The following is a 17,062-nucleotide window of genomic DNA, read 5'->3' on the forward strand; positions in this document are numbered from 1 at the left end:
GCCAAATGCCACTCGGCGGCATTCGGCTATTCTCTCACTGCTGTTCGGGATCTTTCAGGATAGCCCGAAAAGCAGTGTGAAGCCTGCCGGAGGTTCGGCTCAGCCGATCCAGATGTTGGATCGGCTGAGTCGAACTCCTTCTGCATTTCGGGTCAGCCAGGTGTAGAACCTGGATGGTGGTTATCAGGAGCAGGATATGGACTAATGCAGGTCATTAGGAGCAGGGTAAGGGAGGAAGTTATCAGTAGTATCCTGTAGACAAAAAGAAGTTGTCTACAGTAAGACATGGAGGGACGCTGTCAAGAGTAAAACCTGGACTGGCTGAGGTTGCCAGGAGAAGAACATGAACTTGCTGAGATTTTCAGGCCTTGGATAAAACGCTTGGTACTTACCATCAGTCATAAGTATGATGACATTGGAAGTTTTGAGAAATGTGTCTGGGTTTCTCTGGTTATCCAGCGACAGCTGATTATAGACTTCCTGAAGGGCACCCCGTGTATTAGTTCCTTGTTTATCATCATGACCTATGGGTTATCAATAGGAAAAAAAACAACCGTGAATAATGACAAACTTTAACAAGTGATATATTGTATATAGCATATAGCACATGATCGCCTTCCAGCTATGGAAAGAAGCAACTTATGCCCCAAACCCAGCTGTGATCAAATTACACATCCCGGCATGTGGCATTTGAAGATTCTTCAACCAAAGAGGAAAAACAGTTTGATCAAAACTAGCTTAGGAATATTTTTTATAAAATGTAAAAGCAGACTAAAGGTCTGACTCAGCCGCCAGGCTCCTCTTATAACCAAATATTTTCTTGTTGACAGGTCATTGAATAATCTAGCTAATACTTTACTTTGATAGTCAAACGCCATAATTTCTTCTGTAACTTTGTCAGCGTCTGTATTGATCTCGGACTCGGAGAGAGACACAATTCTGATTATGTTTGAAGCATAGGTGAGGACTGAATACCGAGGTGTGAAGGAAAAGGTGGAAACCTACAACCAAAAAACATGCGTGGATATTAGATATAATAGAGATTATCAGATCAAACAGATACTATGGGTTCTAATAATAATAAAGAGCAGGAAGCTAGAGCACAAAGAAAATAGGCAAAGTGTAGTAAGTGCTAGCTACCAATCCATCTATGAGCATAGGAAATGTGACCTCTCATTTCCTATGCTCATCAGCTCCACCTAGTGGTCATAATGTAATATTACAACACTACATTTGAACTGGGAAAAATATTTTAAGAACATTCATTTTTGGCATTCCCTTCCACAGTGAATGGCCCTAAGACTTATTCATAAATAGAGCCCCATCTATCTTGCCACATTCTATGGATATTGAATTAAGGTCACTCAGTTACTCAAGTGGCTAGAAATACTGGAGTATGATCAGCGGTGTATTTACCTTTGCTGCTGCCCTAGGCAAGGCAGCAATCCTGAAATTCATTAGAACTGAGGATGCTGTTTGGATGAGCACTGAAACATCTTAAGCATTACAGAACAGGTTTGGTTGACTAGGTGTGACTGACTACTACTAGCTATACCATGACCAAGCTTACTCCTGTGATGGACTACAATCTTATGTTCAGTTTACTAATTTGTATAGGTATACTGTAGGTTGTAGTCTATCACAGGAGTGAGCTTGGAGCGGTGGCTAATTAACATCACACACAGGGACCATGGGGAACAGTGTCAGCACCAATTCAGAGATGATTTGATGATCTACAGCCGAGTGATACACAAATAAAATACATTTTGTTATTAGTGTTCCACACCCCCCAAGGAGACACAGAGAAAAAGGTGTGTCATCCATTATAGGCATGTCAAGGGGATCTAGGAAGTCCAGACCATAGGTATGATGCTGAGGAACATTACTGATAAACTTCAGGGAGAGAGGGTTGAGGGTCAGGATCATCCAGGCTGATGTAGACTCCTACTATGAATAGAGCACAGTAACTGCTGCAATTCACAGACTAGGATCTTTAAGCCAGACATGGCAATCTGCATGTAGAGCCCCCGGCAAGCAGTACTTGGATCTGAAGTAACCAGTCATCTTCATCCTTGGCTTCAGTAATAGCCACTGGGCCCCCGGACTCAGGCCTCAGTGTAAGTAAATGGCTAGTCCCCAGGCTTCAGGCCTAGTGTAATGCCGCAGACGGGGCGGCCTCTTGTTTGTCTGCCGCGGTCCTCTGCGTCCCACCGTGGAACGCGGAAGACGCACAAACTCCGGGTTGTGACGCGGCGGCTGCGTTCCACGGTGGAACGCGGAAGTCGTCCGGACCAATCAGCAATCCCTCCTCACTTCCTGGCCCTATTTAAGGGCACTGATGAGGCAGCATGGCGTTCTGTGATTGTTGTCTGAACGCCTGCTGCCTCACGAACCTGTGTATGGGACTGTTACCAACCGGACATCACGATTGACCGCCGCCTCCGTGAACGGAGAGCAGAAAGGGTCTTCACCCCCACACCAGCCTCAAGAAGAGCCAGACCTCCCCCTAAGGGAGGTCTAGGAACCATGTTGGGACCCCTCACGCCGACTGAAAAGGCTAGGAGACGCACGTTGAATCTATGTCTCTACTGTGCCTCCCCTGACCACGTAGTGGACGACTGCCCGGCGGTTAAAAAGAAGACAGGAGGTAGGGAAATGCATATCTGCAAATTGACACAAGCGTAGACTACAAATCAGAATCAGACTGATTACAATCTGACAATTAATGAATTTACTAAGCACTCCGGCTTACAGGGTGCTATATTAGTTAAGGTACTAGAATGTATTTTAAGATTTACTTCCTGAGTTTCATGTCACTTTAACTACGTTCTGCGAGCTGTTTTAAAATGGAGCTTGTTTTGGAATTGTTTGACCCAGAGTTCTATTCAAACAGCAAGTCTCCTTCAGTGGTTATTCTTTAAAAGGCCAGACAGGATCTAAACAAACTGTAACAAAATGCATCTAATTTGAGTTTAAGGGCTCATTCACACGGGAATTGGCCGACACGTACAGCTCTGTGCTGCGTGCACGGCTGTATCGGGCAGCTCCCGGGAAGGAGAGGTGCTGCGTGTGATTAGTACGCAGCCCCTGTCCTTCTCTATGGGACTACGCGCGGTAATACGCCCCCCCTACGCTCACCTCAAGTGCAGGTCCATACGGGTGTGTGTGTGCTGGCTCGGACGCAGACATAGCCGCGTAGTCACATAGAGAAGGACAGAGGCTGCGTACTAATCACACGCAGCACCTGTCCCACTCGGGAGCTGCCCGATACGGCCGTGCACGCAGCACAGAGCTGTATGTGCCGGTCGATTCCCGTGTGAATGAACCCTAAAGAGTAGGTGTTCTGATGTCACCTGTGAGCTGTGGTAGCCATCTTTAGATGAGGCAGGTCAGCATCAATATCCCCCTGTAGCTGCAGATCATTAGAATCTATTGCTTGCTGCTAACAGTGAGCAGTAATCATTATAGTAAGTGATCTATTGCTACAGAGGCGCATAAATAAACAAAAAATAAAAAATGATTAAAAAAAATAAACAATAATTAAATAGATCAATACAAACATAAAAATACCTACCCTCCCCTTTAATCATTGGGTAATATTACACTGGATACTTTGGACTCAAGTGTGTGCATGCTCAATGATGGCATACATCTTACTTGGGAGAAAGGGAAACTATGGTCCCATTTCTTGTGCATTTGAGAACATAAAAGGAGTTATCTGATTAGTTACATGAGCAGCACAGTTCCCCTTCTAATAAATAAGCTACACTGCCCCAAGTCTGCACTGCCTGCAACAACAACCAATCACAATGCTTCCTAATTTTCATACATGGAGACGCAGAATTGCAGCTGAAAACTAGTTAGTTGTAAAAAGAAACAATTGGTCAACTCTTCACCATAATGGGCCATATCCCTATGTTACAATCCCCGCTGGCCAAACATAAGGCTCCGTACCCTTTCTATGAATGTTGTTGCAATTTCCTTTGCAGTCTTGAAGTTGTCCGGTCCAACACTTTTTGAGGCATCGATAATCAAAAAAATATTCATGTCGCCACCTGTTCTTACTTGCAGTTTACGATCTCCTGTCACTGTAAAGATTATAGACGAAAATTGCAACATGGAAATATACAGATTTAGAGAGAATAAGGTATATTATGCAAGTTAGAATTACAGTCAATATGGGACCCCCAACCAAATCCCCTAACAAGTTAAATCATCGTTTTCCTATTATCAAGCTGATTTTTAGCCAGGCGTAGACTGCAAATTCAGTCATTATCGCACACAGTATTGCAACAAGTCTTGGCATAGTTACCAAAAATCCAGGACTGTCCCGCCAGCTGTCAACTCATTCCTCTAAACCTGTGTCCGGGATTTTGTCCCACTAAAGGAAGTTAGCTCAGCCTCAGCCTAGCCTTGCCTTAGTGCTAATCAACCTGCATTAAGCCTCCAGGTTTACATATCAAAGAGCCGCAATATTTACAGTACAAATAAATGAGTCAAGTCTCATTTATATGTAAATATAGTGGCCCCCCACTTACATTGGTGGTCAGTGTAGAATCCCCCTTACATTAGAGGCCAGTGTAGAATCCCCCTTACATGGGGGGGTCAGTGTAATTGCCCTATTATATTGGTGGTCATTGTAAATGTCTCAGTTACATTGGTGGTCAGTGAAAAAGTGCCTTTTGCATTTGTGGTCAGTGTAAATGTTGCCGTTACATTGGTGGTCAGTGTATATGTCCCTGTCAGTGTAAAATCCCCCCTTACATCTTACATTGGTGGTCAGTGTAAAATACCCTTTTACTGGCCGCCAGTGTAAATGCAACTTACATTGGTGATCAGTGTAATTTCTTCATTATATATATTAAAAATCATAATAAATAATGAAAAAATTAATTAAAATATATAAATACAAATTTAAAAAAAGCACAACCCCCCACCCCACACACACACACATAGCATACACGTGCACCATATTGTGGTGTATGCCAGGCACATGTGCTGCAGTGCGTTGTTAGAATGCATCGCAGTGCATGATTTTTTTTATTTTGTAAAAAAACATTAATTTAACTGTGGCAGCACAAGGCAAACCTTTGTGACGCATTGTGGTGCGTTGTGTTGTAATGAAATATACGCCTGTATCATTTTATAACAACACAAACACCAACACAGCGCAAAAACGATTTTTAACATATTTATTCATTTTTTTTCTAATCTCCCCTTTCCTCAGCCTCTTATTGGTGTGGCAGTATTAAAGTGTTAGGCCTCATTCAGGCCCCATTCACACCAGGGCGGAAGCGTTTCACCATGGTTTCCGCACGATTTTTGAAAGATAATTTTTGGCTGTTTTTAGTCGCGTTTTAGAGCTGAAACGCAATTAAAAACGCTCCGACATTTTGGGCCGCAGGTGGTTCGGATCACATGAAGCGGCACAATTGCCTGAATAGTCCCCATAAGAATGTCCCTGTTGCATTGGTGGTCAGTGTAAATGTCCCTGTTACATTGATGGTCATTGTAAATGTCCCTGTTACATTGGTGGTCAGTGTAAATGTTTATGTTACATTGATGGTCAGTGTAACTGTCCCTGTTACATTGATGGTCAGTGTAAATGTCCCTGTTACATTGGTGGTCAGTGTAACTGTCCCTGTTACATTGGGGGTCAGTGTAAATGTCCCCGTTACATTGGTGGTCAGTGTAAATGTTTCTGTTACATTGGTGGTCAATATAGAATCCCCCCTTTCATTGGTTGTCAGTGTAGAATCCCCCTCTATAATTAGGCAAAATATTTCACTCTTCTCTATGGGGTTCAGAAATCTAATTCACGTTATATTGTCTCCTAACTAGTTTTATCTCACAGGAATTTGCCACCTAAAAAAACTTTAACCCATCCGCAGCCACATCTGGAGTCACAGTACTGAGCAGAACAATCAGTGTCAGTTTATGTTTTCTAAATATTGTATGCCAAAAGTGTTTGCAGTGTATAATTGTGTTTATCTCTGTATTCTCTGTAGGAGCTGTTGCATTGCTGCACTTTAAATAGACTGCATGGACTAACGCTTGCCATACATGTGTACATTTCTCTTATTCAAGTCACGCAATTACACCATCCACACGATAGAGAGGGCATGGGGGAATTTCCTCCTAGGCTATCGTATTCAGAAAGCAACAGCACCTGTTTGGCTGACAATTTTCACCTGGCGCAAGCTCTGGACTCCCCAACCCTAGCCTACAGCCCCATATGTTTAAGACCCTTAATTTGTCCTTTTCTCTGAAAACGAACTAAATCAGCGTCAGATAAGACCCTGGGCCCTGCTTCCTCCGTAAGATATACAGGTGAAACTCGAATAATTAGAATATCGTGCAAAAGTAATTGCAGTAAGTGCTGCAAAAGGGGCCCAAACCAAGTACTGAGTACATATGCATGCTTGTACTTTTCAGAGGTCCGATATTGTTCTATGTACAATCCTTGTTTTATTGATTGCATGTAATAATCTACTTTTTTGAGGTTGTGGATTTGGGGTTTTGGGGTTTTCATGAGCTGTAAGCCATAATCATCACAATTATGACAAATCACGGCTTGAACTATCTTGCTTTGCATGTAATGAGTCTATCTCATATATTAGTTTCACCTTTTAAGTTGCATTAGTGAAATAAATGAACTTTGCACGATATTCTAATTATTCGAGTTTCACCTGTACTGCATGTCCAAAATCGGAATGGGCACCTGACCATCAAAACTATATGAGACACTCCAGACCATCAACATTAATATGGAGTTGGCCCCTTCTTTGGCCCCTTTTATTTTGGAGTGTGTTTGTGGGAATTTGTGCTCATTCAGCCAAAGCAACATTTGTGAGGAAGTCACTAATGTTGGATGGGATGACCTGGCTCATAATCAATTAAAGATTTTCAGTAGGGTTGAGGTCAGGGCTCTGTGCACTCAAGTTCTTCCACACCAAACTTAGCAAACCATGTCTTTATGGAGCTGGCTTTCTGCAAATGGGCACAGTCATGCTGGAACAAAAAACGGACCTGCCCCATATTGTTATCACAATTCCTTTAAATGTATTTATATGCTATATGATAAACTATCTACTACATATTTTCCTACCTTCAACTCTGTCCGGGTCTGATGATTCAATGGTTTCAGAAAGGGAGGAGCCAAAAATCTTTGCCACTTCTTCCGGGGTATCATATGTGTAAAAAGCTGTGAACAAGGTGGTTTGTAAAGACATATATTAGCCACATTATAATATGTGATATCCAGATTTTTGTTTACATATGCAAGCCAGTCCTAAATATTTATTTGGGAAAAGTGGAATTTCAGTGAAAAAGTTTTTCTTTTTCTTTATGAGGGATACCTCCACCCTTAGCTTTTAATTGCTATATGTATTCCCACTGGGAAGATTTGTCCTTGTTTTCACAGAAACTTTCCCTGCTTGCTGTTCGCCTAATAGGTGCACATAGGAGCGTGTTCACCTGAGCATAAAAAGTGAACTCCCATAATGCATTGCCTGACCTATGAACTTTGGTCAGATGGGAAAGTACGACCAATAATGGGGGTGAGCAAATGTGCCAGCCTCCTCTCTATAAATGTCAGCTGACAAAGAATGTAGGGACAGATAATTGTACTACTGTACAATCCTGGTTTACTACTCACAGAGCCATACAGTACTATATACAGTGCCCTATATTGCCACTACTACATTATAGTGAATTGGAGTGTGGTGGCCGTATTCAGTGTCCTGTTCACAATTCCATTACTGTGCACTGCATTAGAGTGTGTACCACCCATTGTATTCACAGTGAATAGACCCAACAGTCCTTTTTAGCAGTCCTTATTTTGTGTCAGCAATAACTTCGGGTTTCGTTTTTTAGTTTTATTTATTGTCCTAAAAAGAACTGTTGTCCAGGATCAGCAGCATGCACTTGTTGGTGACGCAGACATAGCTGCCATTTGTTAGCAGTACATCACCCATACTTCCTCACTCCAGTTAACTGCACCAAATCACCTGACTGTGCAGTACAGCAACAGTCACATTCTCCATCCTCTTCATTGCCATAGCTGGTAATAAAATTAGGCAATCCCCTGTTGTCATCATGCCTGGGAGACACCTTTAAGTGGCAGAGCACATTTCTGGAAGTAGGCATGTTCTACAACCAGAGCACACAGAGGAGGTGGTGGAGTGGATAACCTAACCTTTATCATCCTCCTTCGCGGAGGTGCAGAATAGCGCATAGTCATCCACAGCTGCAAATGCGCTCTCTTCTTCCTCCCGCCATTGCCCCGCAATCTGACATTGAGGAGTCAGCTAAATCATTTGAGCGCACCATCAGTAACTCTGTTTAGCTACATGTATAAACTGTATATTGTTATTCTATTTTTTAATACTAGAACAGCTCTGCACAAGCCTCCGTAGTGAATGATATTGCAATGACATTGTGCTTTCACTACACTCCTAATGTACCTTTATTTTACAGCATTCTCCTATAAAGCATTTGAAGCACCCAGAATCTGACTGTTTCAGCTTCTGGACTTAGTGCTGGATGTCGGGTGTCACAGACAGCCGGGAGTTCCAGTCTATACCCTCGCCAAGATTGATGCGAGTCGTTGATTACTGCCACTGGCTGCTGGGACTCAATCAAATAAACTCATGTGGAGTGTCCTTACATTGTAATGTTAAAAATATAAACTTTACTTTTTTCGGACACTCCGAAGATAAATGGGGACGTGGTTTAGCCAATGAGGTCTAAAAGAAATTGTAGAATAATTGTAAATGCTGTATAAGCCATCTTACTTCTAGTAGAAGAAAACTCTAACATTTAAATTTTTTTATTCCTCCAAAGAGAAAATGGGGATGTGGGTTAGACAATGTGGTCTATAAGATATTGTAGAAATAAAAAATATGATGTTTGTGGTATACTACTTCAACTGGAATCTGAAAAATAGGGTAGCTCGCGGTATACTGAGACGCCGCAGCCGGAGCGGATCCCGACATTGATGTCGAGATCCGCCCAGCTGCGTGAGTGACAGCTGGCTCTGCCTATCTAGAGGCAGAGCCAGCTGCACCCGCCCCCTCCCCCGTCCGTTCTGCCAGTCAGCGCTGGCGGATCGAAGCGGGGAGGGGGGAATCCAGCCCCTCCCCTGTCATGGCAGAGAGCCGTGACAGGATCGAGAGGTGAGCGAACGCCGGTATATGTTTGCTCACCTCCCGATCTACTGAGCCGACCTGTGACAGTCTCATTGTCACAGGTCGGCTAGAACTATGAGGTGAGTGAGAAGCACTCACCTCATAGTTCTCCTTATTAAAGATCAGAGTGACAGTGTCGCTCTAATAAAGGATCCCTGTGCGTACCCGAAACGTTAGCACCGTATGACAGTATGTGACATTGGGTATTGAATAAACATATCAATATTCTAAAAACCCTTCAAGTGTGTGCCAGTGAATTACTTTTATTGAGCATTCACAACCTGACAGAGCTTCTAACTGTATCCTACTCTATCCAAGACTTTAAAAAAGTTTTGGCTGAATTTGGGCTTTAAAGGAGAACCATGGGGTCAGGGCTTTTCCCCATAGTTCTCCTTAGGGTAACAGGAGGACACAAACTAGCGTCCTCCCGTTACCCTAAGCTCAGTGACAGGATCGAGAGGTGAGAGAACGCCGGTATGTGTTCGCTCACCTCCCGATCTACTGAGCCGACCTGTGACAGTCTCATTGTCACAGGTCGGCTAGAACTATGAGGTGAGTGAGAAGCACTCACCTCATAGTTCTCCTTTAAGTACAGAAAAAAAGCTAGAAGCTTTAACCTTGGTGCTGACGTGAATGAACAATGACCTGACTTGATTATTTTTATTTAGAGAATACTCAACTGGATTATTGAGATGTCTCCTCTTGATGCATCATGATGAGGAAGCAAAAGGAAAAAAAAATAGAGGAGAAATCTCACTGCTGGAACCTTTGAGAACTATCCACCAGAACTGACCTTTTGCACAGACATTTTAATATTAGATGGTGATATGATTCTGTCTCAGTTATCTTACATCTGCAAGATGGCTCAGATCCTGACCACTTCTTGTTCTCTTTACATTCCCTAGTCTTCGATCCAAATATCTTCAGTCCATCCTGGCAATCATAGGTGACCTTGCCTTCAATTCTATATGAAGTACCAACTTTAGAGGCACCAATGGGGATTCCTGGGTTGGGGCAATGACCCTCTTAAGAGAACAAAGAAGTAATGTAAGTTACATAGAATGATATTACCAGTGACCACAACAGAACAGTCTGACAATGCATATATAATTGTAAGATACATAGTCGTCTGTCTAGTGTATCTAAACCCAAGAACAAACATTCAATAAATTATAGCTTACCGATCCCTAGAGGTGGTGACTGCATTTGTTTTCTTGTTAATTTTTCTCCTTTATTTTTACCTGGCAGTAACACACTTCCTGTCCATGCTAACACTAAGCAGAGTTGTCACCCTAGGACAGGAAGTATGCCAGGATTACAGAACACTTCCCCCTTTTCTCTTCTCTATAACACAGAGTGAAGATGCTCTATGGTCCACAAAAGTGGACTGGGCAGAACTGATAACACTGCTTAGGATTTCAATGCAGCACAGGCAGTGTGCACAGAAAGTTACAAGCTTACTGGATCGCTGGCACCATCAACAGGTCTTTTTTTGTGCTTATTAAAGATATAACAGAACATGTTCAATGTTATTTTTGAGGGCCCGTTCACACCATCCAGTGCGTGCATCACACAGTCCTGAACAAAGCCTCCCCGTGTTCTGGGGCTAGAAGGGGCGTGGTGGTTCATTTCAATGGCACCACAGGCACGCCTTCCACCTGCAGTGCGATTGCCCACACCGGAACGCGTGGTACCGCAATGCCCTGCGTTCCAGTGCACAATTTTACATACATACCAGAATGTTAACCATCCCTGCCCCTTACACTTTACCGCCTGCTCTGTTCAGAGCAGCTGAAGAAGTTTCAAACATAGAGAGTTTAAAAGGAAACAACTTCTGCTCTTCAAAAACCCACCGGAGTCATGGCTGCACCCTGTATTGAATGTTTTTTTCAAAACTTAGATTTTAAATAAATTGAAAAAATAGAACATCAGTTAAAAAATAAAAAATACATTTAAAGGCAATCAAAAATCCATAAAAAATCCATTTGCATGTGAAATACACTGTGTGTACACCTACAGAATAACCGGGGCTACCTAAAACGTATCCATCTCTAGTCCAGTTCTAAATAATAATATAATAAAATCTTGAACAAACTGACACAATATTAAATAGCACAGCAGTGAAAACACGGGCATGCAATGCTTCATTTCGTACCATGCCAGATGAGGAGCAGTATTTGGATAGGACCGCAGCCTCCCATCCCATGATTCTGTATTATGCAACTACTTCTTTTACATTATTGAACTACTGCAGGCTCAGACAGAGAATGATGCTCAAACCAGAGACATGCTGGTCTTCATTTTTACAAGCCCAGATTTAGGGCTATTCCCAGATAGCATCCTACTGTCAACCATCGGGATTTACCTCACAGAGCATAATATAGTTGCCATGATTTAAACAAAATAACACTTCCTTGCATTTCATTTGAATGTAAAATGTTCCTATTTGATATTAATTATTTTTTAAGAATGTCCTACAATGAAAGCATCCTCATTATCTTCTAAAAAAAAAGTAATTTGTCTGAAATTCTCACCGCCGTCATCACATTTTGTTGTTTCTCCATTCCATTTTCCATTCTCCTGACACGTGCGGTTTTCAGGTCCACGCATATCGAATCCGCCCCAGCACTCGAATTCCAGGACGTCACCCACAAAATACTTTGCTTTACGCGGTGAATAGTCTCCACCCTCAAACATAACTGGTCTGGGGCATTCAAAATCTATAGAGAGTAGAAATAAAGAAGCACAAGTGAACTGTGTTGAAAAGACACAAGTGGCATGTGAAAGCGTAAGGAAACGACAAAGGGACAAAAAGTCCCTTAACAAGCCAGGTTATAGGGTATCTCCTTCATCAGGGTTTCCAACTTTTAGGGTATAGGAATAATCGTACTAAACAGGACAGCTAGACCTATAGAAGAGAAGCTATATTGTGACCATGAAACCTTCAGGAGATGGGAATACCCATCATTTATAATTAATTACAAAGACCAAGAATGGGTTGGTGTGTGACGCTGCCACATCCATATAAATAATTGCAAAAGGTTGTGAAGCAAGGCAATCTTTTTAGGTACTAAGACAAGACTTTAATTACATGACTTACAAAAACATTGCATTTATGAAAAGATAATTAAAAGCATACTAAAAATCCTTATCCTTACATCAAGATTAATCTAGTAAATAGATTATTTACTATCCCCAGCCTATTAACAGTCTATCTGTATTTGATGCTTTTACCAGAAATAAACAAATGCGTTTATTATCACAGAATTATGTATTTGCTAAAGTATCACCCTTAACGTCCCCTTTGCTCTTCCAATGACCTCCTGCTTTCCAGCTCCCTCACCAACTCCTCCCATGCTCGCAATGGGAGGAGATGCTTCTCTAGAGTCTCTCCCAACGGGACTTCTCTGGAGTCTCTCCCATCCTCTGGAACTCTTTACCCCAACCTGTCCATCTATCTACCACTCTGACTGCCTTTAAGCGATCCCTTAAGACTCATCTCTTCAGGGAAGCCTATCCCACCTCAACCTTACCACTCAACCATCACGTTCCCAAACAATTCATCCCCACACAGCTACCTCCTCATGTATCACTTGCCCCTCCCTCTTAGATTGTAATCCCTCAGGGGCAGGGCCCTCCTTACCATCTTGTCTTGAATTGTATTGTGATTGTAATGTCCTCCTTATATTGTAAAGTGCTGCACAAATTGTTGGCGCTATATAAATCCTGTATAATAATAGTCCTATCTTGTTCTTGTAGCGTAGTTGTGTCTTGTATCTTGCTACCTTTTCCTGTCTTCTTTCTTGTGTTCTGTTTGACTTCTACCTTGTCACCAGTCAGTACTACTCCTTTGGTCCTGGGGCCATCTGCGACATTTATAGCCAGAGTGTATAGTTGAAGTCCCGGGGGCATCGGAGTACCGCTAGGCGTATCTTGCCTTATAGGAAAGGTAGCTGCTAAAAGTGAAGCAACTCGCCACTATACACTCTGATTAAGGTGGCTGCATCCAGTGAACATACATCCCTCTGGGTGGAACAAGAGAATTGTGACAGTGCTTGGACCGTCCGTTGCAACTTTGGAGCCCTGGTGAAGAAGGTCCTCTATGACCCCAGGGAAAACCTTAGCTTGTTAATGGACCTTTTAGAAATAAACAGACTTTCTTGTTTGGAGTTTTCCTTTGGTCTAGCACTCCCTTTGTTCTATATTTTATAGAAAACAAGAGGAAACTAAAATAGCATGGGGCAGGTAGGGGCACAGCACTGGAGGGGACCGTGGCACACAGGAAGTGGAAGGCATCAATACAACATGGGGGGGAAGATGGTCAAGCACAGGAGAAAACACATATCAAACAGCACAGAAGAGGGCAGTGACACATCAAAGGAAGGGCGATGAGTGACAATGACCAGGAGGAGTTATGAAATGATAAAGCATAGTAGGGGGCCATAGGTAACCCTGTCCTAGAAGAGATAGGTAGGGAGCAATGAGAGACACCACTTAGGAGGAGATAAGTAATGAATAAAAGGTAGTTACCTCTACATGCAGCTTTTCTTTTGGGATCTGTCCATTGCCCATCTCTCTGGCACTCACGTGTAGCAGCTGGGTATGGATACTTTCCTTTTGGACATTTGTATTCCACATTCATGCCATCTTCACTTATTGAGTAGTTGCCACCATTAATAGCCACTTTGGTGGGGTCACACTGATATGAAGGGGCAGCTATTGACACTAGAATAAAAAAATGTGTGTCAATGTAACAGTGACTGAAAATTTGGAAATTAGTACAGTACAGTACATAAGAAGCAATGGTTTCAAATGAAGAAGGTCTGCCTGGCCAGGATTCTGTCTAGTAGGGCTGCAGTTAACGATTATTTTCATAATCGATTAGTTGCCCGATTATTTTTTCAACTAATCAATTGGTTGCATTAAAAAAATCTCTCTCTGTCTCTCTCTCTCTCTCCAACCAACTAACCGATGATGAGAATAGTTGCAAACTATTCTCATAATTGATTATTATCGATTTAATCGATTAGTTGTTGCAGCCCTACTGTCTAGTGCCTTAAAAAACCTAACGAGAGCAGTAAAATACTTTGCTGTTCAGTTCAGATCTGACCAGTTACCGTTAAAATGACACTAAACTCAGGAGTTAAATCTTTAAAATACATTCAAGTACCTCAACTATTAACAAAAATGTATCTTATTTGTGTATCACTCGGCTGTAGATCCTCCAATCATCTCTGAATCGGTGCTGACACTGTCCTTCCTTCTGGAGGGGGGCTACTTTTGTTCCCTATGGTTCCTGTGTGTGTTGTAAAGTAGTCACTGCTCCAAGCTCGCTCCTGTGATGGAATACAATCTCAATACAAATTAGTAAACTAACGTGAGATTATAGTCCATCCCGGGAGTGAGTTTGAAGCAGTGACTACTTTACAACACACACAGCGACCATGGGGAACAAAAGTAGCCACCCTCCAGAAGGAAGGACAGTGTCAGCACTAATTCAGAGATGATTTGAGGATCTACAGCCGAGTGATACACAAATACACTTATTCCGATCTTCTTCTTCTTCTTTCCTGATGTTTTCATCTGTCCCTCCAGCAGGGTGGCGGCTCTCCGATCCAGCGCTGACTCCTCTCTGCTTGCAGGCACTTCCGATCCAGCGGTGTCTGCATGCAGGTGCACGCGTCCTCGACTTACCTTGTGTCTCTGCTCCTCTCCCGGCCGAAAATCCGAACTGCGCATGCGCCTGCCCCAAGATCCTTTGTGGCCGCACGAGCAGTTCCAGATTCTCGGCTCGTGAGCACGCATCGATAACGAGGTAAGTTTACACCGCTGTTAAAGCGTTTTTTTTTTTTTTTTACTTTTTGCCTATATCTACTGCTTGCTAGCAGTAGATATAGGCAAAAAAACGGAGGGTTTAGAACCACTTAATTTTTAAGATTTAATTCCTAAGTTTAGTGTCACTTTAATACAAACATTATACCGTATATACTCGAGTATAAGCCGTCCTGAATATAAGCCGAGGTACCTAATTTTACCCAAAAAAACTGGGAAAAAGTATTGACCCGAATATAAGCCGAGGGTGGGAAATGAGGCAGCTAATGGTAGATAGATACCAATAAAATTACATTAATATTTATTTAAAAGAAAAATAACCTAGCTCTGTAAGTGGAAAAGGGGGTACAGGGCTACATATCATGTACTACGGATCATTTAACCCATTCATGTTAGCAGAGGATCATTGTAAATGTATTGTCTGCACTGTATTAGCAGTATATACTCTATATAGAGTATATACTGCTAATACAGTGCAGACAATACATTTACAATGATCCTCTGCTAACATGAATGGGTTAAATGATCCGTAGTACATGATATGTAGCCCTGTACCCCCTTTTCCACTTACAGAGCTAGGTTATTTTTCTTTTAAATAAATATTAATGTAATTTTATTGGTATCTATCTACCATTAGCTGCCTCATTTCCCACCCTCGGCTTATATTCGGGTCAATACTTTTTCCCAGTTTTTTTGGGTAAAATTAGGTACCTCGGCTTATATTCAGGACGGCTTATACTCGAGTATATACGGTATAATGTTTGTATTAAAGTGACACTAAACTTAGGAATTAAATCTTAAAAATTAAGTGGTTCTAAACCCTCCGTTTTTTTGCCTATATCTACTGCTAGCAAGCAGTAGATATAGGCAAAAAAACGGAGGGTTTAGAACCACTTAATTTTTAAGATTTAATTCCTAAGTTTAGTGTCACTTTAATACAAACATTATACCGTATATACTCGAGTATAAGCCGAGGGGGGCACTTTTCAGCCCAAAAAATGGGCTGAAAATCTCGGCTTATACTCGAGTATATACGGTATTCAACTTGAAATCCTGAGACCATGATGTCTATGAGTAGAGTGACCCTCAGCCTTACCCTCTGTTTATACCACATACTTGATCCTAGCGCCAATAATACTATGACACCAAAATCTTCATATGGCAAAACAGACCTTGTCATAATGTATAGACAGCAATAAAAAGTTGTGCTGACAATGAAATTGAAAGTCAGCAGCCATGAGACCCAGCACATACATAGTAGACATGTGCACCAGCAAAAAATGTGTTTAGTTTCGTTTTGATTCGGATTTCGCATATTTCGTTTTTCAGATTCGGGTCCGCAATTGCGGGATTTGGATTCGGACGAAATTCGTTAGCAGTAGCCGTTTTTCGGATTCTGGTCTGCAATTGAATTCGTTTCGGGATTAGGATTCGGACGAAATTCGTTAGCGGTAGTCCGGTCGAAATTTCGTTTATTGGACGAAATGTCGTTAGCAGCAAAGTGACATTAGAAAAAAAAGTCCCTTTAAGTCTGGTAGGAATGTTAGGAGGGATCCTCCCCCAAGTTAAAACAAAAAAAAAGTGCGTGGGGTTCCCCCCACAATCCATACCGGACCCTTTAGGTCTGGTAGGAATTTTAATGGAGGAACCCCAGCCCCAGAAATTGGGGGGGGGGGAAAAGTGGGGTCCCCCCTAACAGTCCTACCAGACCCTTGATGCGAGCACTGGCCCGGCTGGGCAGGAAAGGGGGGAAGATCGAGCGTCCCCCTCACTGCGCCTTACCAGGCCATGTGCCCTCGGCATTGGGAGGGTGTCCCCTTGCCGATGGGGACAAGGGCCTGGACTTTTTACTAACTATTTTATTTAACCCTTTAGTGAATGGGTAGGAGTACAAGTACCCCTTACTCATTCGCAAGGGGTAGGGCGGCATCTGGGTGCCCCTTTTTAAATGGGTACCCCGATGCAAATAAGTCCCCTTGTCCGCAGACCCCCACAACCACCGGGTCAGGGTTGTGAGGAAGAGGCCCTTGTCCCCATCGGCA

General features: G+C 42.5%; 1 protein-coding gene across 1 annotated transcript in view; it reads right to left on the reverse strand.

The window, feature by feature from the left end:
• The window catches only part of LOC108786506 (complement factor B-like), a 52,010-nt gene that overhangs the window by 26,699 nt on the left and 8,249 nt on the right, over positions 1-17,062 (reverse strand). The window contains exons 2-8 of the mRNA XM_018555824.1: positions 13,719-13,913; positions 11,723-11,908; positions 10,040-10,213; positions 7,109-7,204; positions 3,955-4,088; positions 860-1,001; positions 393-524 (exon numbers count right to left, since the gene is read on the reverse strand). Of these exons, the coding sequence (XP_018411326.1) occupies positions 393-524; positions 860-1,001; positions 3,955-4,088; positions 7,109-7,204; positions 10,040-10,213; positions 11,723-11,908; positions 13,719-13,913 (1,059 nt within the window). The remainder of the gene's footprint in view (positions 1-392; positions 525-859; positions 1,002-3,954; positions 4,089-7,108; positions 7,205-10,039; positions 10,214-11,722; positions 11,909-13,718; positions 13,914-17,062) is intronic.

Source organism: Nanorana parkeri, unplaced genomic scaffold (assembly GCF_000935625.1).
Source record: "Nanorana parkeri isolate BGI_ZX_2015 unplaced genomic scaffold, ASM93562v1 scaffold215, whole genome shotgun sequence".
In the NCBI taxonomy this organism is placed as follows: Eukaryota; Metazoa; Chordata; class Amphibia; order Anura; family Dicroglossidae; genus Nanorana; species Nanorana parkeri.